The following is a 23,494-nucleotide window of genomic DNA, read 5'->3' as shown; positions in this document are numbered from 1 at the left end:
AATATGAATATAAATATAAATATGAATATGAATATTACTTTCTTTGCTTACTTTATACTGCACTTAATAATGTATAGGCTACTCGTATTAAAACAATTATTTTCTGTGAGGGGGGATTGAAGTTACCCCTGGCAGGGATGTTAATATGAATATATGAGAGGGTGATAACTTTTCAACAGGGGAGAAATCCCCCCCATCACCCCGTTAATTCGCTCCTTGCATATATACATAGACTGCACATAAACAACCCAACATAATCTTCCAGCAAGTTTGAGCACCGCCTCACTGTAGCTTCATTGTGTGTACAACACTGGGCAAGAGTTTTCCAAATGTTAGGATCCGACGCAGCAAAGCCTCCTCGCTCTCCCGACATACTCCGTTATATTTTTTCCTTGGAACTATGTCAAGGACATTATGAATTCCTTCAAGCTGAGTGACCTCAACAACTTACATGATCGTATTATGGAAGCAGTAGTAACTATCAGACCAGATATGTTACAGAGAACCTGGACTGAGACCGAGGGAGCTCATGCAAAAACCTACTACTGGTAGACATCGGAATTCGAACCCGGTATGGCTTAGTGGATAAAGCGTCGACATGTAGAGCTAAAAACCCTGGTTCGAGTTCCGGTGCCGGACCGTTCTACCCATTCTTCACCTTATGGTAATGCAGAATTCTTCCACGGAAATGTCATATGTACTTCGGTATATCATAGTAATCTACTACTGGTTGTTTTTGTGAAATTGTTGGAATTTTACTGCCTAATAAAGGTCAGAAAAATGCCCTTGCGTTTCTCTTTTTATTTTGAGATGCCGTTAAAGTCATGGAATTACGAAAGAGTCTCCCAGTATATTGGAAAACATGAGATAGTAAATTCATCTTTAAATTCCGAATATTGACTACATATATTTATATGTATAATTATGTAATTCGTTGAGCAACAGCTCTAATAGGGCCAAGTTCTACCAATCTACTGACGGCCACACACCCATTTCGAGAGGGATCAGTATGAGGTAATGTGAGGTGAGCATGCTAATCCCCCACTCGCTAATGTGGTTTGTTATACCGGATTATGCCATCACGATATTCTGTGAAAATCAGTGACTACATTAGTCGAATTTTCACGAGAAAATATCTACTCTCATGAACACTCGAATGAGAACATTTCGTACAACCACTCAAAGCTTGATGCCTTTGACCACATAGTCATAGCAAGGGACAACACATATAATTAAAAAAATCACACTCTCCGTAATCAATATGAAGAGTGCAGGGGAAAAAAATAAAAGTGACATTTTTCTTAAGGGTAATGTTATCTTCTAATTCAGTATATTACCACAGTCTACTATATACAGTCGCGAAGCTCAATATGTATTAAAAATGCAAACATGGGTAGTTGCCCACCACTAGGATCGCTACTATCGCCTCATCATCGCAGATCTCTCTCCTAGCAGACGACAAAATATGTTACACTTTCGTTGTCGTGTTCTTTTGGAAAAATTAACACCTTCCTTCCATTATTGAAATATTAAATGCATGAAGTTAATTTATTATTTTAATGAAGTATATTAAATTTCACCATAAACTCGAAGATACCTGCAAGAAATAGGTTAATATTATTTTTGTTTGTGCAAAACGAACTGAAATTTACTATAATCGCTTCACTCATTTAAGATTATAGCGATAATTAACTATGAAACCAATAAATATTAATTTGCATTTCCCTTTACAACAATATTAATGGAAATATGAATTAATGGAGTAACTTAAGTGTACCGGTACTTATAGTGTAGGCTTACGTAGTTAACAAAGTGGGGTGAGGGTAAGCAATAATAATCACACCAGAATTGGAAATAAAACGTAATCAATAAATTTTATTGTAACAGACTTTTTCTACGTCTCTAGTAAAGTAACAAATAAAAATAACAACAAAATTAACAGCTATAATTTAAAATATATCCTTTGAAAAAAAAATAGGCCTAAGCAATAATAATCCCACCAGAATTGAAAATAAAACGTGATAAATAAATTTCATTAAAACAAACTTAATTTATCTACGTCTCTAGTAAAATATTATTATTCCAATTATTTTATTTTAGCCATTAACATTTTCATTAGAACCAATAACGAACATTTCACAAGCATCAATGTGAAATACGCAACGAGCTAACACTCGATGGAAATACGACACAGTCCAAAGTCGACCGTGGACAGTCTATTGTTTCTAGTTGCTAACCGCTTGGAGCGCTTTATCACGAGATTTGCAAAAAAATCACCTCAAGCTTCGCGACTGTATATAGTAGACTGTGATACTACTGCAAAATTTATTGCTGTTCCTAATGAAAGAGTAGAAAAGGATCACCGTATCTGTTTTCGTTAGGAAAACACACACATTTTGCAGTAATATGCTAAATTACATGATAACATCACCCTTAATAGAATTGTGACTTTGATTGTTTGCCCCCTGTACTCTTCATATTGTCGTTGTTCCTGCAATAACTCCTATGTAACATATTTATCGATTTTCAGATTTTTGCTCTATTAAATTAATAACTTGAATAGTGATACGGCAAATAATAAAATCTTCTATATGTAATTATATTTCTTTGTTTCGAAAATGTAAGAATTCACAGTCTCCTATGTACGACAGCCATAGGATAAATAAATGTGTTTTTTCCTCCTACTGAAAAATTTTATATTTTGCACATAGGAGTTATTGCAGGAACAACGACGATATGTAATAGTGACCTCTATGACTTAGTGCTAAAAAGTGATAAAAACAAACAAATGCTAGAGAAGTGATAAAACAAACAAATGCTAGATAAGTGATAAAAACAAACAAATGCTAGTGAAGTGATAAAATTATAGCAATAAACTGCCATGATTGGTTCAAACACGTCCTTTCGCACAGTTTTATTGGTCAAAAGTAGTATGACGTAGTAAAAGTGTAAATAGCCAATATTAAGTGAAAGAGAATTTGCACTGCACCAATCATGAATAAGTAAATGATGATGATAATAATAATAATAATAATAATAATAATAATAATAATAATAATAATCCGTGTAGGGCCCAGACCGACAAGCCGGCTGCTGGCCTCACGTCCACATGCCGAAGCAGAGGTGGACGATCATCCAAGCAGAATGGAGGTATCGTGTGGTTAGCACGATGATGCCCCCAGCCGTTATAGATGTCTTTCTCAACCGGATTTCGCTACCTATCGTAGCTCCCCAAGTGCATCACGATTCTCGGTGGGCACGGTCCCATAAAATGGCCGAAATTTCATGAGAAAATTTCTTCTCCAATGAAGACTCGAACCAGCGCGCATTCCGTAACGCGACTATTAGGCGGGATGCCTTTGACCACGACGCCACGGCGCGGGACAAATGAAGATCGTTAAGAGAAATAATATCACTGACGTTACAACTAATTTTTAGTGCAAGATGATGATGATGATGATGATGATGATGATGATTATGATTATGGTGATGTGCGTCGTTGGATGTGTGCGAGCAACAAATCTTTGCGGCCGCACATGGCCCACGGGTCATTTATTCGACATTCCTGGATTGAACCATTCTTTCCAGATACATGAAAGAGAGTAAGAGGGGGAGGAGGCTGTAAAAAACAGTTTTAGAGTCAAGCGCTGGTTTACTTACTGCGCGAAAGCCGTCTGTTGGGATCAGGCGTCAGCTGCTTGCTCTTGCTCCAGATGGTGGACACGATGACGGTGTAGCAGGCGGAAATGATGAGCGCCGGCACTACGAACAGCGTCACCGCCACCAGCGTCATGTAGAGCTGCCAGTGCCACTGCTCCGTGAAGTCTATCCAGCACTGCATGCGCCCTGCACACCGAGGACGAGAGAGTAACAACCAATTGAACAATTCAAAGGAACGAAAACAAGCTAAATAGGAAGCAAACAAGAAAGTTTTTTACGTAGGTTATTTTACGATGATGTATCAACATCTTAGGTTATTTAGCGTCTGAATGAGGTGAAGGTGATAATGCCGGTGAAATGAGTCCGGGGTCCAGTACCGAAAGTTACCCAGCATTTGCTCAAATTGGGTTGAGGGAAAACCTCGGAAAAAACCCCAACCAGATAACTTGCCCCGAACGGGATTCGAACCGGGCCACCTGGTTTCGCGGCCAGACGCTCTAACCGTTACTCCACAGGTGTGGAAAACAAGAAAGTTAAATAGCTATGAAAATTTTCAGGGTGGAAATGAAACAATTCTGCTGATTGAAAGGGACGATAGGGTACAATTAAATTAATACAAAATCTATATACGTTTTGTGATTAAATGCACCGTTAGTTAGAAAATTGAGTTGGAAGTTTCAGCAGTCTGGCAACATCGCCGCACACATACTGCTCTTTCTTCTCGTAATACAAATGTAAGAGGTAAACGAACATTCTGTCTGCCTTACGTCTGGTTTCTGGTACACCTCAATTAACTTTCAGTTATTTAACTGCTCTTATAAATTTAACCGCACTGATAACTTTCATGAGCTTCCGGAAAGTTAAATGTAGATTTATCAGCGCTTGTAACTAACAGTCGAGGTAACTTCAACTTCAGTATCTATTGTCGTCCACAGATGTCTCCACTAGTATTTTATTAGTGATTTTTTTTAGTTATTTACAGTTACTTTTGTTTGCAGAAGTTTTCAGCAGTAATATGGCTGATAGGTACACAGTGAGTTCTGTACAAGTAGCTGCAAGGCTTTTTAATTAGAGAACCATGTGATAAACGATAGTGTACTTGTACACTTCCTTTTCAATCGTAATATGATTAAAAAAGCAATAATTGTTGGTATTTGGCGTGATAATCGAGGTAAATAATACTAATGAAGAGAGAGTTAGATGTAACTTCTGCTTCAAAACTACAACCATATTCAGTTGTGTGGCTATGGCAGCCATACTGATAAACAGGTCAAAATATTTTACATTCGTTCATATCAATGCTTTCATGTATTCAGATCGACTTTTCAGAATCCGAAATACCATTGGCATTGGTACAACACCCAAGAATGAAATATTCCTAGACTGACGATATGGAATCTTTAGTTGATGACGAAAATTAAACTTGAGATGTTCAAAATTGTGTTTACAAACGCACATTACCATCCTAATATGCCACAGAGAGTAAAATATTTACCATAAGTTACGTAAATACATTGCCAAATGTTTAAAAATATACAGACAACATAATAAATCAATTTATTATTTAATATCGGTTATTATAGTTTACAAAACAGTAATTCAGTATCGTCGCATGTCGGTAATTTTTCGAATCAGTACTAACAGCCAGGTAACTACAAGCCGAAGCACAGTTATCAGTTGAAGCACAGATAACTGTAAAGATGACGATAGCTGCTGTTTCGGAAACTCATTTTAAACATATAAGCACGTTAAATCATAGATAACTCTGCATGCACAGGTAACTGTCTTTTCAGAAACTGGGCATTAGTGAACTACCTCTTATCTCTCTTTCTTGATACAATGTTGCAAGCTGGTCGTATCGTGCAGTGGCTTGAAGTTAGTGATTTTTAAATTAAAATTACACGAAAACCATCCACGATATTGAAACACGCCAGAGGGATAAATAATTCTTTATTAGATTTCCTATTGATATTGACAAAAATCACGATCCTACTTGCAATAGTTACCGAATAAGAGGGTGTTAAACGTTTGGGAGTGGAAACATTTTTTGTGAGAAAACTATGAACTTTTCACCAATATGTTATTACTCTTTTTTGTTACATACAATATGAGATATTCGCTCTGAAAATCTGCAGAGTTATTTCACTTCCACCCTGTATAGGTAAGAAAATTTTCTTCGTTGGTTATTTAAAGACTCTACATCAACTACTACGTTATTTAATGTCGATGGAATTTGTGATAGTGAATTAATATTTATTTATCCGAGATGAGACCAAAGACTCGTCTTTCGCCTTACTCACGAAAAGAAACTCAAACAAATAAGCAGCCCAAGTAAGAATCGAATCCACACTCGAGTATACAAGATAGTGAGGAGCAAGTAAAACAGGAAATAGGTCAAATCTTAAGAGAGTTATAAAAAATAAGTCCTTAAGTAAACAAATGAAAAGCGCTCCCAAGTCATACTGTTCAATTTATTTTGTTCACAACCATATTGTCCACATTCATTTGCTGCACAGATATTGAAGAAAAAATGGGAGTATAAGGGTACAGTACATCAGTTATTCATAGATTTAAAAAAAAGCATATGACTGGGTTATGAGAGAAGTTTTATATAATATTCTTATTGAATTTGGTATTTCCAAGAAACTAGTTCGATTAATTAAAATGTGTCTCAGTGAAACTTGCAGCAGAATCCGTGTAGGCCAGTTTCGGTCTGATGCTTTTCCACTTCACTGCGGGCTAAAGCAAGGAGATGCACTATTACCTCTACTTTTTAACTTCACTCTAGAATATACGATTAGGAAAGTTCAGGAAGTAAGCAAACACGAAGGTAAGCAAAGAAGTAAGCAAACAAGAAAGTAAGAAAGCAAGAATGTCAGCAAGCAACTGTATAAGAAGGCAAGAAACTAGATAACAAAGTAATAACATAAGAAATTTTGCAAGGAAGAAAGTAAGTAGGCAAGAAAGGAAGCAATAAACAATAAGAAAACAAGTAAAAGTAAATAAATGAATATTATTGCGATGTACCGAAGTACATATATTTCCGTTCGGGAATTCTGCGTTATCGTAATGAGTGCACCTCTGCACATAGTGTGTTGGACATTGTGCCACTGTCACACATCTGTGACACAGTGCATGAAGGTTGGCCACTAAAGGGAAACTAAGAGGTGGAACTTAAACTGAGAGGATTCAATCCGGCATCGGAATCGAAATCTGGTGTGGCTTAGCGTAAGCTCGTAGAGCTGAAAACCTGGGTTCGAATCCCGGTGCCGGAGAGAATTTTTCTCTGCTCCACCGATCCTTCATCATAAATAAATGACGCATATAAAGAGACTAGTCAATAGGCAAGAATCTTACAATGCGTGCGTATACACAAGTCGTCGGGGTCACTAAATATTTAAGAATTCTTTTAAAATTATACAGAAGTATTTGATAACTGAATTCTTCGAACTCGTTTCTCCGCATTGTTCAATTCACTCAACGAAAGCTTAACACTATATCAGACAGAACAAAAACTTTGTTCATCCCTGGTCTGTAATAATAAAGTCGATTTTGATATCCGTCAGAATGGACGAGAACCTGTCAATATTGTCGATCTGACGCCTGGAATATGAACTGCGGACCTTCGGCACAGAAAGAGAAAAATGTGCATAGTCCAGTCTGTCCCATGGGCGAGATAGCGCATATCTGCACAGTCTGTTCTGGAGAAGCCATTGTGCTACAGTGGGGGCGGTGTCTCTGCATCCAGGGCGAGGCTGCGAACTTCACTAGTCTCCTTCTGTAGACAGAGCCCTCTTTCCAACATAACAACGTTCTTCACAATAGGGCTTTCTTACTTATCCATTTTCTATCTCTATTACGAATATGCAAACTATACACTTATATATATATATATATATATATATATATATATATATATATATATATATATAATCCGTGACGCCACAGCCCATGAAGGGCCCAGGCCGACCAGCCGACTGCTGGCCTCACGTTCTCATGCCGAAGCAGAGGTGGACGATCAACTAACCAGAATGGAGGTATCGTGTGGTGAGCACGATGATCGCCCCAGCCGTTATAGCTGGATTTCGCAACCGGATTTCGTTACCTATCGTAGCTCCACAAGTGCATCACGATGCTGGGTGGGCATCTGTCCCATACACTGGCCCAAATTTCATGAGAAAATTTCTTCCCCTACGAGGACTCGAACCAGCGGGCATTCCGTAACGCGAGTCCTAGGCAGGATGTCTTAGACCACGATGCCATCGGCGCTGGACCATATACAGTGTGTGTGTGTGTATACACACACACATACACAGAAATATAAAAGCGTAATTTTTTTGATCCCATTATTTTATATTAGTAATTTATAGTACAAGAGGGTAAAATTAGACTTTACTTGCGAGTGAAAAGTTTAGTGGTCTAGGTGAAGCCGAGAGTTATAATTTCCACGAGCGCATAAAATCTGTTTACTCAAATATGCTATACAATAGTTCGTCTATTATTGGTATCTAAATTTAATTGTAAATTGTAAGTCTTTTCTTTGTAATGTGTTGTTTGTGAAAAAGTTATAAATGAATGAATGTGTGGATTTTATTGTTACTAATGGGTTATTCCATTGTTACGGGTATGAAAAATATTTAGTTACAGTGACTAAAAGACTAAAGTTTATGTGAATTTCTTATCTTGTAGGCAGTTGAAAAAGCTATGATATATACCTCTAGCTGGACGGAGTTACACAATAAGAGACTAACCGACAAAAACCTGTTTTCGAGATACTGATCGTTTAAGTAAATCTGGTTATTTATTAAACATTTTATACAAGAAGTATTGTAACACTCATACTATTACAAAAAATACTACAAATAATAATAATAAAAAGGCAAATCGATTTTAATAATAGACCAGCAGTTGATTTAATATTACAAAAAAAAAATGAATTATTATAGGCAATAAAAGAATTTTGCTTATTCATGATATGTAATATCAACAAATGTATTTTTTTACTTTTTTTTCTGTCGACTATATTCATGTGTTTATTGAATATCACTGGCTTCTCTCTGATTGTCAATTTATATTAAATGTGTATTTTTCTCTTTTTTATATTTCTTCTTTTTGCTCTTGTGTGTTATTTATTGGTTTGAATTAAGTTACTTACTGTATTTAGTAAACTGTCCTTGTAAATTTTATGTTATATTATTGGCTAAGACCACACCGTACACGAGCCTGGCTCTTACGGTAGTGGCTAGAAACATTATTGTTTTATAAATTTAATTTGTACTCACTAGCTAGCTAGTTAAATAAATAAATAAATAAATAAATGAATAAATGAATAAATGAATGAATAAATAAATAAATAAATAAATAAATAAATAAATAAATAAATAAATAAATAAATAAATAAATAAATAAATAAATAAATAAATAAATAAATAAATAAATAAATAAATAAATAAATAAATAAATAAATAAATAAATAAATAAATAAATAAAATGTCAGCAGAGTGCAGATATCGCATTCTAGATATTTTTTGAGTTTAAGAAACATGTCAACAACAGATTTCTGTAAATATCTCCATTTTTTTCAAATTGTCGGTTGCTCTATTATAGCATAACTCCGTCCAATTATGAGATCCATATTTTTTGTTTAAAAGAGGGAGGGGGGAAGACTAAATGTTACGAGTGTGACAAAATTTTCCATTGGCATTGCTCATTCATGTAGTTCATTCAGTAACTCTGCTAATTGCTAAGTTCTGAAAGAATAGGACTTTTTTCTGTAAGATTTTTAGAATAAGATTTTTCTTTTTTAAACTTGGATTTACGTTTGACCAAGAACATACAGAATATCTATAACATGTTACGGGTGTAACTTTACGGATGAGACAAACTAGTTAAATATGAAATTTCAATTAGCTATTTTATTATTTTTTCTCCAAAAATCTTAATTAAAGATATAAAAAGAAGTAATAATGCAATCACAAAGTTTTAGTGTTTAATTTTACTGTGAAAATTAATCATTTTCAAACAAAAACAAACTGTCCACGCTTATTTGTAACTCTTGCATGATTCATTTTTTTTAACTACTACAAAAGCTTCCTCCATATATACCTCTTCCTTGTTTGGCTAGATCCATGAACTCCCACTATAGTCGACATAGGAAACAAAACCACGATTTAAATTGTCAATCAATTAACAAAGTTTAACTGTGCTGTAGAGGGGGAAGGAACTGGCCACCTTACTCTATTATCTCCTAGTCTAGTTACTTCATAAGTGGTGCCTTGTTGGTATCACTTGTGAGGTTCAGACCTGTCCTCGGACAGTTTACTAAACACCAACTGTGCTGTTTATGGTAACATGTAGATTTTTGTTTTAATTGCTATATAGGGTAAAGAATGGTAATATTGTGATATTAGTAATATTGTAATAGTTCTTTTTGAGAATTCATTACAATTTTACTGAGCGAGAGGAAGATCGTTTTTTTTGCTTCAAGTATTAAGGGAATGTTCGTGAACAAGTTGCTGCACAAAACCGGTTCTTCTCTCGCTCAGTAAAATTGTAATAAATTCTCAAAAAAGAACTATCACATTATTACTCATATCACAATACAGTAGAGCTTCTCGTTTAGGCACAGTGAAAATGTATGCAAAGTGCAGATAACGTCTGGAGGGAGGGCAAGCCGTACGATAAACACGATGGATGCACAAGATTTTTATTACAGCATTTTATGGCGGAGTATTAATTGAAATTATATTTTCCAAAAACACACAAAACAAAAGAACACAAATTGCATACCGTTATCTTACACACATTTTAACAAACAAGCAATTGTAATGTTGAAATAATTCACTATAATAATTCAAATTTTGCTACAAAACTACAGTACTGTAATTGTTTAGGAAATAGTGTTGTCACTTCTGACCAATATACTATAGTTTCCTTAATTCGGCCACAGAAGACGGTGATATTATGTTAGCCATACAGAGAATGAAATTCATGACAGTAAAAAATGCTGCTTGAAAGCAACATCATATAAGTAGCAAAATTTGGTTTGTTATATTGAATTATTTCAAAGTTACAATTGCTTATTTGTTAAAATGCGTATATGATAACGTTATGCAATTTGTGTTCTTTTGTTTTGTGTGTTTTTGGAAGATATAATTTCAATTAATGCTCCGCCATAAATGTAATTAAACCTTGTGCATCCCTCGTGTTTATCGTACGGCTCGTCTTCCCCCACACGTTACCTGCATTTTGTTTGCGTTTCCAGTATGCCTAAACGAGACGCTCTACTGTATTATCAACCTTTACCCTATCCGTGTCTCCTGGACTATGTTGTGTATTTTATCATATAGAAAGATACTTTTTATGGAAAATATTTTTTTTTATACAAGACCAGTTGACATGGAATGACCCTAATCTGTTTGCTGTCATGGGGAGAGTGATTTAAAAAAAAAAATTGATAACAGTCTGTAAAGTGGTTGCTTTAGCGTCAGATAGCAGTTCGTAAAATTAACTACTCGTATTAAAAGAATCAATCCTATAAAGTCCTCATAATGTCTGCTTTGTCCATTATAAATGCAATTCCAACAGTTCCAGGGTTTGAACTTGGGGCTTTTAGATGTAAGATCACTTAAGGGGAGAGGACGGTATTTTTTTTAACTTTTTTTTCTATTTGGTGTAAAATATTAATTTTTTGTATGTAGAGAGATCGTACCTGTAGAATCTCAACCAATAATAAATATTTTGAAAAAAATTATTTGGGGGCCCAGATTTGAAAAAAATTTACCCAATGCAGGATTTTACTAAAATCGATATATCTAAACCATTTTTAAAGGTAGATTCATCCCGTATTTTGCAATGTACTTGGAAAAGCATGCTCTACAATCTGTCTGTAACAGAATTTTGATATTAGTCCCTACGTTTGTAAAATAAACAATTAAAATTCAATAACACTTTTCTGAATTCCTTTCTTGCAAACAAACGGATGTAGTTTTAAAATGAAATCAATTAACAAATTTCTGTTACAGAGAAACGTTTTCTAATAGTCTAAAGAATGTGTTCTAAATTTCATTCATGTATCTTTAATAGCTCAGAAATTATATCAAAGCGTATTTTAAAGAAAAAGAAAATTTTATGAAAATTCAATTTACCAGAAACAACAATAAAGGGGGGGTTGAGTGATTTAAAAATCCTTAAAGCAGGAAGTTCAAAAATGGCGTCTCAACATCTGATAAGGGCACAAATACCCACAAAATATTATGTTGTGCATTCCACACATATCACAGAGCATTTTAAATATATATATTTTTTGAAAATTTACTCATTTTTCACCAAAAATACCATCCTCTTTCCTTAAACCACAGACGCAGCACGCTTTTTATGGAGTTGACGCAGTTTCTTTCTGTATTTGAAAACTTTTATAGTAGGGCCTATATGCTTTGTCACCACAGGAATGCCTAAGTTAGGAACCTCACAGCACGCAACGTTACTGGTGGTGCATACATTGTAGTCTACTCCATTCAGAGTTTCACATCCAGTATATGGGTTGAATCGATTATAAAATGAGAAACGCTGATACACATCAGTGCTTTGGAAAAAATCTCTTGAATGTTGACACTCGTTCCTTGCATCAGAAGCATCCCTTATCGAAACACTAAATTGCATGTTTGAAAATGTTAAAGGTCATTCTATAAAAAGGGTTCTTCACTGAGTGGGTGGGAGGGCGGGCTTGGAAACGCGTTGTAACTTCACAATATTGGATCTCTGACGAGGGTGTCGGGGTGTAAACGATAACAGTCTGCTGACCGATCTGAGTGTGATGGCGGGTTGAGTAAATGCTGATTTACATCACCCACGGCTACGGTAACTCTCAGGGCAAGCCCGGTTACAAAGCAGCGAAGGCAGAAAGTAAAGTGAATTTGTCAGCAAAGGCATTTTAATCTGCATAAACCAGCTGCTGTCTTTAATACTACATAATACTCAGTGTAGCTTATGCCAATGTTCACGTTACATTTCCTTTGTTGTGTGTGAGTTTACAAGCAATCATGACACATGGAGGCTCAACACCATAGTAGAACAGAGATCATGGATTTGTTTGTTGTGGTCAGAATGTGTTAATCATCTTAGAAAATACAGAGTCTTCGGGAAGTCAGTGTACATTTATAATAGAATTTTTGCTCGACCATACTATAATAATGTTCATTACATGTAACGTAACTTTATTTTAACGACATACATTAAAGTACTGCTATTCATTATGTTATTGCATCTATCGATTTCCAACTAAGCATATGCGATATTGATTAATATCGTACCCGCAACACCCCACAACCCTTGAGAGCAGCAATCCAAAATGACAGGCGCGAGTTTTGAAAGTGACATTGATCGAATCACTCAAATAAGCATTAAGCCAACTTCATACATTCCACTGGAAGTCATTCCCCAGATAAATTTCACAAACTGCGCGATCAACAACATGTATTTAAAATAAAATAAATTCTGTTCATATTAATTTTAATATTCTAATAAATTACGTTCAATTCATGTGTTTTAATGTGTGTTGCTTTGAGGTTAAAATCTCCATAGGCTACCATTTCCTGCAAAAGTCAATAAATACGGCGTAAATGTCTGCTATCTGATGCACTACTCGGAAACACTCTGAAAAGACACTCACACTAATGCCATCTGTTGCAATAGTCGAGAACACGCTGAAGATACACACATGTTCATCTCATTTTCATGATTACTAAAGTAACAAGGTAAGATATTTGTAAAACTGAAAACTTAGGCATTTAATTATGGCCGAACAAAAACAGTCGTATGCGTCTTGCCTATAATGGTAAATTTTCAGGCAAATGAATTTCCTAATTATAAAGACTGAATCAGTATTAAAAATAATTCGTAGTATTTCCCAGATAAAGATAAACCCGGCAGAATTGGCACATGACTGGTGAAACTGAAGGACGAAATGTATTCGCAGGTGGAAACAGGTGAAAGAAATCCGAAATTACGAGAAGATTAATTACCGGTAGGCCTACCTATTTAATATTTTTTTAAACTATATTTTTGACAGTCAAAGATAACATAGTGATTTGAAGACTAGCCTATGTAGTAATTGAGGAGCTGGTTGCAATAAGAACTTTCACTAGTTAACGCTGTTCTTGCGTAGATAATAATAATAATAATAATAATCCGTGGCGCTACAGCCCATGAAGGGCCTAGACCGACCAGCCGGCTACTGGCCTCACGCCCACATGCCGAAGCAGAGGTGGACGATCATCCAACCAGAATGGAGGTATCGTGTGGTTAGCACGATGATCCCCCAGCCGTTATAGCTGGTATTCGCAACCGGATTTCGCTACCTATCGTAGCTCCCCAAGTGCATCACGATGCTGGGTGGGTACCGGTCCCATACACTGGCCGAAATTTCATGAGAAAATTTCTTCCCCCATGAGGACTCGAACCAGCGCGCATTCCGTAACGCGAGTCCTAGGCAGGATGCCTTAGACCACGACGCCACGGCGCGGGACTCTTGCGTAGATAGCTGTTCTTAAATATCGTATCATACATTACAAAGTCTTGTCTTTATTAATATATAACTCCTTAACATAACATTCACTATTACCAAATGCAAAGGTTTTGTTATTAATAATTTTAAGGGTACGCTGAGGTGAAATTTCAATTTTCTAAACAAACAAAAGTAGAAATCTGAATTTTTGTATTTGTTATGAATAATGTGTATATCCAAATTTTATCTAATTTGCTTTAAGAATATGTGAATCATTAACATTTTTGTAAATTTAAATTAATTAAAAAAATTGATATTATTCCTACAAAATTGTAACTTTTTTTTGCCTGAAATCCCATTTTTATAACGTTCATACATCCCAAAACAAACATCTATTCATTGATTAGTCCCACTTCAGAGGAGGGCACGGACTGGGATAGTCCTCGCACGTGGTCTGCCCGAATGGGCCCATTATACTACCCGGTATGGAATGTTGTGTATGTCCTAAGGGCCTCCGCGCTACAGATCTCCCTGCGCGCCGCCTTCGAACTCTTCTACAGCATATATGATCCCTTTTCCTTTCCACTAGATCTCACCGCGGTCCCTCAAGTCCGATCTCACGAGTTACCATGAACCCAGTGGAGAGCCACGGTGCACAGCACTATCACCAACAACGAATGACCACATATCTCCGGGACTAAGTTCTGTGGCGGCCCGAAATCGATTCTACATCGGAGCTAGCCCGAAATCTAGGAAAGAAACGGAGATGACGATGAAAGAAGGAAAGTGTAATTATGATGACGAAATGAATCCGAGGTACAAACTCCGACAGTTACCCAGCAATTCTGCTTCGATTAGTAGAGAGAAAACCTCGCCAGGTAACTTGCTCCAACCAGAACTTAAATCCGGGCCTGCTCGTTTCTTGGTCAGACGTGCTAACCATTACTCAACAGGGGTGAAACAAAACTTACTATCCGGTGTCTTCATATCTTTCACCTCCTCCAAATATTTTTTATTGTCAACTCTAGAAACAGCCAAAAAAATAGCAAGTCCTGCAAAAAAAAAATAAAATAAAATAAATGTGAGAATTAAAGAAAATCCTGGTAACATGGTTTGTTATATACGTAATAAATAAGTTTCGGAAAAATAATTCACATGGTACAAATTTTGTAGACGAAATAGCATATTTAATTTAAAAAAGAGGACAAAAATGACATTGAAATTTTAAATAAATATACACACATACATATGCCTTTTAAAATGACTGCCGAAATATAAAATTTATGGGGCATAAGTTAATGAAAATTGCCCTATCGCTTCCTTAAACTTTTAATGCTGAATATAAAAATGTGATTTTTTAACCAGAAATGACAAATTTTTACCTAAGTTACCCTTTTTTCTATATAATTTTCTCAAAACTCCATTTTTACATTGAGATTATTATTGCACTCATCTCTTCAATTTATTAACAATAAACGAATGAGAAGAATCGGTCCACAATCTTTGTTCTTACCATAAATCTCACGAGATGTATCGGGATCGAACTTAGGTTCGTCTGATATCAGACTATTGATACAAGACCGTAACTGACAAAATTACTCATTGCGACATCAGCAACATTCCAGATTCTAGAACGATGGAGACCTTACTATAATTCTCTTACTGAGAAATTTGTTCACCCCTGTCTTTTACTCTTCTCGCCTTCATTTCTGGACCAGATAATTTAGATTCCTGTATCGCACGGCACAAGTTGTTTCATTCCACACTCGTTTACATCGCTCTCAACAGTAGGTGTTCCATGTATAACGATAGGTGGCAGTACTCAAATTAAAAGGACACACACACACACACACACGCACGCACACACATATACACACACACGAAGAAAGAGAGAGTAGACAGACAGACAGCGACAGAGACAGAGACGAACAAAACATGGAACAAGAATTCATACTTTAAGTATCAGCACGACATTGGAATATTTACGAAATAAAATAATATTAAATTGTTCTCAGTCCCAGTCACTGAAGGCAAGCAATAGCGGTATCATGTCGCTCTACAAGCTCGCTGTCTCTACAAGCAGATTTCGTAACGAATCGGAAAGGAATTTTGGTCCGCTTAGCTCAGCTGTTCAATTAGGAGTATTTCGAAGCAACATCAAAATGCATTACAACAAATGTCACACTGAATACACAGATTTAATAGATATTATTATTATTATTATTATTATTATTATTATTATTATTTGACACTCGAGAGGAAATTAAACATATTACAGCTCGATTCAGCGTTAATGGCCCCTGTCCTTGGTTGTTTGGCTAGTGAGCGAGCTGTGTGTTGCGTCATAAGAAAGAAATTTAATCACAAATGTGCATAGGAGGGGAAGAGGAAAGAGGAAGAATGAAAATAATATCTATGCTCGAAGCTGAGGGACACTCACGTCAAGAAAATAAGTTATCATGACATTGTTTAGTCAACAGACGTAGTGGTTAGTAATGGGACGTGTGGAAGAATATTGTGTTTTAAGACGGAGTGTACCGCGACATGATAAGAAGGAAGTGTTTAGTGTTATGACTGTGCGGCCTGACCTGTGTCACCCAGCCCTCCAATAGTGATGAGTAACTCGCTTTTAGTCTGTCTACTTACTTTTTGCAGGGGCCAAAATTCCTGACTCAAGCTGTAAAAATGGGAAATGTCTGTTATTATTCGGTTGAGAAGCTTCTGTCATCCAGTCTGCTTTCAAAAAACTGAAAGTTTGAATTTATAAAACAGTTATATTACCGGTTGTTTTGTATGATTTTGAAACTTGGACTCTCACTTTGAGAGAGAAACAGAGGTTAAGGGCGTTCGAGAATAAGGAGATTATGAAAATATTTGGGATTAAGAGGGATGAAGTTACAGGAGAACGGAGAAGGTTACACAACGCAGAACTACACGCATTAGATTCTTCACCTGGCATAATTAGTAATATTAAATCCAGACATGTGAGATGGGCAGGGCATGTCGCAAGTATGGATGAATCCAAAAATGCATATAGAGTGTTAATTGGGAGACCTGAGGGAAAAAGATCTTTGGGCAGGCCGAGACATAGATGGAAGAATAATATTAAAATAGATTGAGGAAGTGGAATATGATTTGTTTCTTTTCAGAAAGATGTAAAGAAAATAATTGAAGGAAAAGTTATTATTTCAAACATTGATTTAATATGCTTATCTGTTTCAAAAAGAGTTCTGTTTATTTTTAACTAACCTTACAAAGGAGATCTGTTTGTTTCCCTATAAATTATCCATGCATTAATATGGAACGATTTGCTTCTTTGCAATGCAGCTATCGAAATTAATAAATATATTGCATGATTATAAAAAAACACATTCTACCTAGAGACAGGTAAAGAATGACAGAAAATGAGGTAAAGAATATTAGTCCAGCATGTGCACGAACCACCACTGGTTGTAGTTTTCATGCCAAGTACCTCTCCCCCGTCTCCTTACCTCTTAGGCGTGTGATTACTGACATTCGAGTTTTGGTTCCCGCTGTCTTAAAGTAACAACATTTAGGAAGCAAATATCAAGTGATAGAATTACGAACATGGCCATTCAAGATAAAAACCCAATGCGAAATAAAATATTCATCGTGAAGAATATTGGAATAAGTCAAACCATTTTTATATTTTGGATGTAAGTTGTCTTATAATGAATAAGATACTCAGATTGTAATTCAAAATTATAACAGAGTAGGCATACTACTAATAATGAACCAAATTTAGAATTCTATGAAGTACAAATGCACTCCAGAATGAGAGCTTACAAGATTATGGAAAGACTAGTACTCATGTTTGGTAATGCAGCATGATCTATTAGGAAAGAAGATGTACGGTGACTCATCAGTTGAAATGAAATTTCTCAGAAAAACCGTAGGCTACACACTGATAGAGACAAAAGAAATTTAGACATTGTAAAAGAAGTCAAAATTACACTATTAGCCGATTACATTAATCCTATCAATAGAATGGAAAGAACCAGGATATGTAAAAACAAATTCTCCGTTACATCTCCAGAGGAAAAATATCTCTTAGAAAATCACCAAAAAGATGGTGGGAGATCGTAACATGCAATCGGACCTAAGAATGGAAAGGAAGAAAAGAAAAAAATGGGAAGATTATGACATAGATCAGCTATGGGGACTATCAGCAAAGTAGGGAGGGAACGGTTGTACTCACTCCAAATTCGTTTGATTGGCAGGCGAGGGGTAACGCAGTTGTTTTGTCAAGTGCAGTGGTGGATTCGACACACCTTACGCGTCAGTAATTTCTCCTCTCTTATTTCTTGTTTCCAAATTTTTACAATATTTTGTTTATATGAAGTACATGTGTCATACAATAATTATTACAGCCAGCTACTGTGATTAGGCAAATTATATGAAAGTTCTGGTCCACATCCCTTATGAATATAGCTGGTTGTGCTGTATCTTTTGTATCTGTGCACTCATCTAGGGCGAAAGAATAGAAAAGTAGGTGCTCCATTTTGTTTCTAACTGCTCCTGTAGGGCCTATGTCATTTGCCATTTCTGTAATTCTGTCGGTGACCGTCCGACCAGACAGAGCACTCATTGAATTTGGAGAAACCTCCTAGGCAGCAGTCACTAAGCAATCTTTAACGAATTCCACATCTGAAAAACAGCGGTTTCTTTTAGCTATAAGCCAGGATATTCGATAACTTGCGCGTAATATTTTCTGTCGAGAAGTTTCATTCTGGGGTGCACTTGACTTCGATTTCAGTTCATTAAGTCTACGTTCTCTCTCCAACCCTAAGAGAAATAGATTTAAAAATATATTACAGAACTGATGACATCGCATCAAAGTTTTAAATAAGTAACTTCAGTTCCAGCTTTAATAAAATAATAAGTCACTAAATCCCGAAAATACCATAAACATATCTTGTTTTGTATCTTTTCACAAATATTACGAAAATAGCTTTTCAAATTGTAAATAAATACGGTACCTGTAAGATAATCAAAGTCAGCTTTATGCTTCTGATCAAAGTGGCGTTTAATATTGAAGCGTTTTATATGCGGAATTTTAAACCCACATATTAAGCAGCAGACTTCATTCTTTTTGTAAGTAACAAAACATTCTTTCTGCCACTCTTCCTGAAACTGACGTCCCGAGATCGAAGCCATACCCGCCACTGAATGAAGCGTGTTTTTACGAAACACCAGGTGGAGAAGATGGTCGGTGGAGTGAGGTAAGGAGACTTTGAGTGCAGTGGCCCTTCGGAGCCATTTTTCCCCATGGTTGATATAGGTAGTTGGAGACATGGGTATATAGAGAGAAATATAGATAGAGATAGATAGACAGACAAACAGACAGACAGACAGACAGACAAACAAACAAACAGACAAATAAATAAATAAATAAATAAATAAATAAATAAATAAATAAATAAATAAATAAATAAATAAATAAATAAATAAATAAATAAATAAATGTTATGTTATGTTTTATTTAACGACGGTCGCAACTGCAGAGGTTATATCAGCGTCACCGGATATGCCGGAATTTTGTCCCGCAGGAGTTCTTTTACATGCCAGTAAATCTACTGACATGAGCCTGTCGCATTTAAGCACACTTAAATGCCATCGACCTGGCTCGAGATCGAACCCGCAACCTTGGGCATAGAAGGCCAGCGCTATACCAACTCGCCAACCAGGTCGACTAAATAAATAAATAAATACATAAATAAATAAATAAACAAATAAGTTAATTGATGTGGCATGTGAAGTTAGTATATATAAATTGATGAATACGAAGGCAGACAGAAAGGCAATGATTTTCGTATTTCATATTAGCCTATAGTTACGTTTTCGAAATATCATTGAGTGAACTACAAATTCGTTTATTTCCGACATGTATCTCTTTTCCCTACTTTCAACGAGGAATACGGTTTAATACTTTAAGTCTGAGAGCAATTCGAGTGGTTTGCATATGCATGGAATTGGAACAGGTATAAATCCAGTCTTCCATTTCAAATCCCGATGTTTGTTTTACGATCCCAGGTGACAGCTGTTTATAGACGAGCAGTAAAACGCTTTGCTGCCATTTCAATATCAGCTCATCAAGCAGGTTTAACGATTCGTAAAATGCAACTGAATCATTTAATTGGAGAAGGACACAAGTTCTTGTTTGCAGTGAAATTTATAAACCATTTACAACCAGTTCCAAGGAATACAGATTAGCTACGTTGCAGATACACCAACTATTTGCTTTGATATTCTGCATTACCCCTTGGTATTACGCTACAGCAAAACAGCAGAGACGCAATATTAATACATACTGCTGTGTAGCTACTGTTGCGAGTTTTAGTTCCATCAAGGAGAGAAATATGAATGAACTGATGAGGACGAAATGAGAGGAGAATCCATTAAAAGTTATGCAATCGCTCACCCTTTAAAGGAAATTTGTGGCTGAGGAAGAATCAAAGACGGTTGGCCACTTGTGTCACTCCGTTTTCGCTGAATGTTGAGAGAACTTAGAGAATTTTTAAGGGATCGTTGAACATGCACGTAATTTCGTAGGGCCGTATTCATAGACATTCTTAAGCCTGGTTTTTCTGAACCGACGCATGTGACGTGCGAGGTGCGAGGCCCGCCTCGCACAAATCTGCACTACACGAGTGATGGTGAGTGGTTTCTATAACTGCGAGATCCGAAGTCTGCGCACCTTGCAGCCATAGAAACCACTCACTATCTCTCGTGTAGTCCAGATTTGTGTGAGACGGGCCTCGCACCTTGCACGTCGCATGCGTCGGTTCAGAAAAACCAGGCTTTAGCGCGGGCTTCCGGTGGATGATCAGCGAACTAACGTTTTTCGTATTCATAAACCAGTGTTAGCGATATATGATATAACATGATATGATATGATATGATATGATATGATATGATATATGATATAATATGATATGAATCCTGTACAAGTAACCAGTCGTTAGCCGGGCCTAGTTTAGCACGCTCGTAGCGCGAGCTAGCGAAATTTCTATGAATAGCACCCATACGGGCTATTCCATATGAAATCGATCATAAAAAACCTCGCATTTTTTAATACTCTAATTTTTTCTCTATTTATACAAGGTGCTGAGGACAGTGCATTTTAAAAAATATGCTATCGAAAGTCAAACGGGTTTCGTACTATTGAGCGACAAATTTAGCGTATTTTATAAAAACAAGCCTCTTTCAGCGCTCAGAACTCTGGAACCATTTACTGCAGAACATTGAACGGGAGCTCATTTTGAAGCTGATATTTGGTAGGTTATGTTAAAAAGCAATCCTTATTTGTATTGTATACAGAGAGACAGATAATCTGATTTTACTTACTTTTAGGCTTTTTGCCAATTTGTAAAAATGAAAAAAATATTGAGAAAAAACCTTGCATTATTAAGAGGGATTCGGCAATGTTTGCTTAGTAGCTCGGCAATAAGTTTCGAGGGTATTAAATAAATTATTTTCACACGCCTAGACCTGAACGGCGCAGTACCGCACGCACTGGCCGAGAGCTGAAGATAAGCGAGCGTTGGGCGTCATTTCACTCCTTTGTTTATGAAAACTTGTGATAAAGCTAGCCCAGCTTTGCGCTTCTAGACGAAACATCACGTGTTTGTCTCCTGGGCTTGCTTGTCTCGGCTACCTCCCGCCTCACAGTCAGCTGGTTACTTCACGCGCGTACTATTTATTTTCTTTATTTGATATTTTCAATACTTTCTTATCAACGTACCACCAGTAAAAAATATGTTCTTATTTGTACTTTCAATGCGAAATCTAACTATATATTTTTAAAATATTTTTTCTGTGACAAAGGCGTCTTAATGAGGAAACATTTAAATTTCTCTATTTTCATAAAAAGTAAGAAAATCTGTTTATAAGCCTATGTCAATATAAACTTTAATTTCTCAGCATCAAAATAAATCATGATTTTGATCATTGGGTGAAAGGGTTTCGGAGCCACAACAGTTTAAAGTTGCTAATTTCATGAAAATACGATAAATTTAAATATTTTTAATTTAAACACTATGAAGTTCTGATGCCTCAAACTTTGCACAAAGCATTGTATCACAGTTGTCAACGGACAGAAAAAGTTGCATTGTATTTAAAAATTGCAAGGTCAATTTTCTCTATATTTCGGTCGATTTGAGATGGAATAGCCCATACATTCTTACAATTATCATAGTGGTGGATAAATTTTGTTCTATATCTTCTGTTTAAAATAGGTATATACTGCAACGTCGTACATCGCATGAGAACACAAAGGTTATATACATAGACTTACTTTTCTCGTGCCGAAATTTATTATTCATTCATTCATTTAGTGTTCTGCCCAAGGCCAGGTCTTCCACTGCAAACCCAGCTTTCTCCAGTCTTTCCTATTCTCTGCCTTCCTCTTTGTTTCCTCATATGTTCCTTATATCTTAATGTCGTCTATCATCTGATATCTTCTTCTACACCGAACTCTTCTCCCGTTCACCATTCCTTCCAGTGCAACCTTCAGTAGGCAGTTTCTTCTCAGCCAGTGACCCAGCCAATTCCTTTTCCTCTTCCTGATCAGTTTATGATACGTTTTCCAATTAGGCCTACTGTTTACTCTTAAGCAAATTTCTATAAATATATTCGTTTCACACTAAATTAGCATGGTTCTTTAGAAATAGAAATGCATTAATTAAATTGATTTGATTGAATTTACTGTTAGTATGTGAAAAACTCCAATAGCCATATCCACTCCCGCGTAGTACTGTTAAAATATAAGTAAACAATATGTGAAACCAAACTCTCCTGGTTTTTAAAGCACGTATGTCCCCTTATGACTATTAAAGTTAAGTCATGTGAGTTGAAATCAGCAACTTGAGAATCCAATTTACTAAGTGAACCACAAGTAGACCACCCAGATAGCCAATTACGCTTGTTGTTGCTTGTTGTTAAGATGACACTCAATCGTCTCTTGTTTCTCAGTATCCTATGCTATGATGAGCTAAGTTGTAAACAGACTTTGTTGACTAATGGCGTGGCTGTTTTGTAAGAAAATTGTGCCCGCATTTTTTCCGCAGATTTTTATTTCCCTTTTCGTGGAAAGTAAATGATATCAGCAATATCCCCGTCTCTTTCATTTCGGAACAAACGTGATAAGTACACTGTGTTTTTTAGTGGGTTATTTTACGACGCTTTATCAACTGCTATGTTTATCTAGCGTCTGAGGGGATGAAGGTGATAATGCCATCGAAATGAGAGTGCACTGTGTTACGGACGTTGGCTGTCTTAATCTGATACTTATAATCTTCGGGGTTTAAG

At 36.2% G+C, this 23,494-nt stretch overlaps 1 protein-coding gene across 1 annotated transcript in view; it reads right to left on the bottom strand.

The window, feature by feature from the left end:
• LOC138709978 (cardioacceleratory peptide receptor-like) overlaps nt 1-23,494 on the bottom strand; it is a 414,250-nt gene that overhangs the window by 164,066 nt on the left and 226,690 nt on the right. Inside the window, exon 6 of the mRNA XM_069840659.1 lies at nt 3,661-3,846. Coding sequence (XP_069696760.1) covers nt 3,661-3,846 — 186 coding nt within the window. The remainder of the gene's footprint in view (nt 1-3,660; nt 3,847-23,494) is intronic.

The sequence above is a fragment of the Periplaneta americana genome, chromosome 12, assembly GCF_040183065.1.
Source record: "Periplaneta americana isolate PAMFEO1 chromosome 12, P.americana_PAMFEO1_priV1, whole genome shotgun sequence".
NCBI classification, from domain to species: domain Eukaryota; kingdom Metazoa; phylum Arthropoda; class Insecta; order Blattodea; family Blattidae; genus Periplaneta; species Periplaneta americana.
This window is presented reverse-complemented; position numbering and strand designations above follow the sequence as displayed.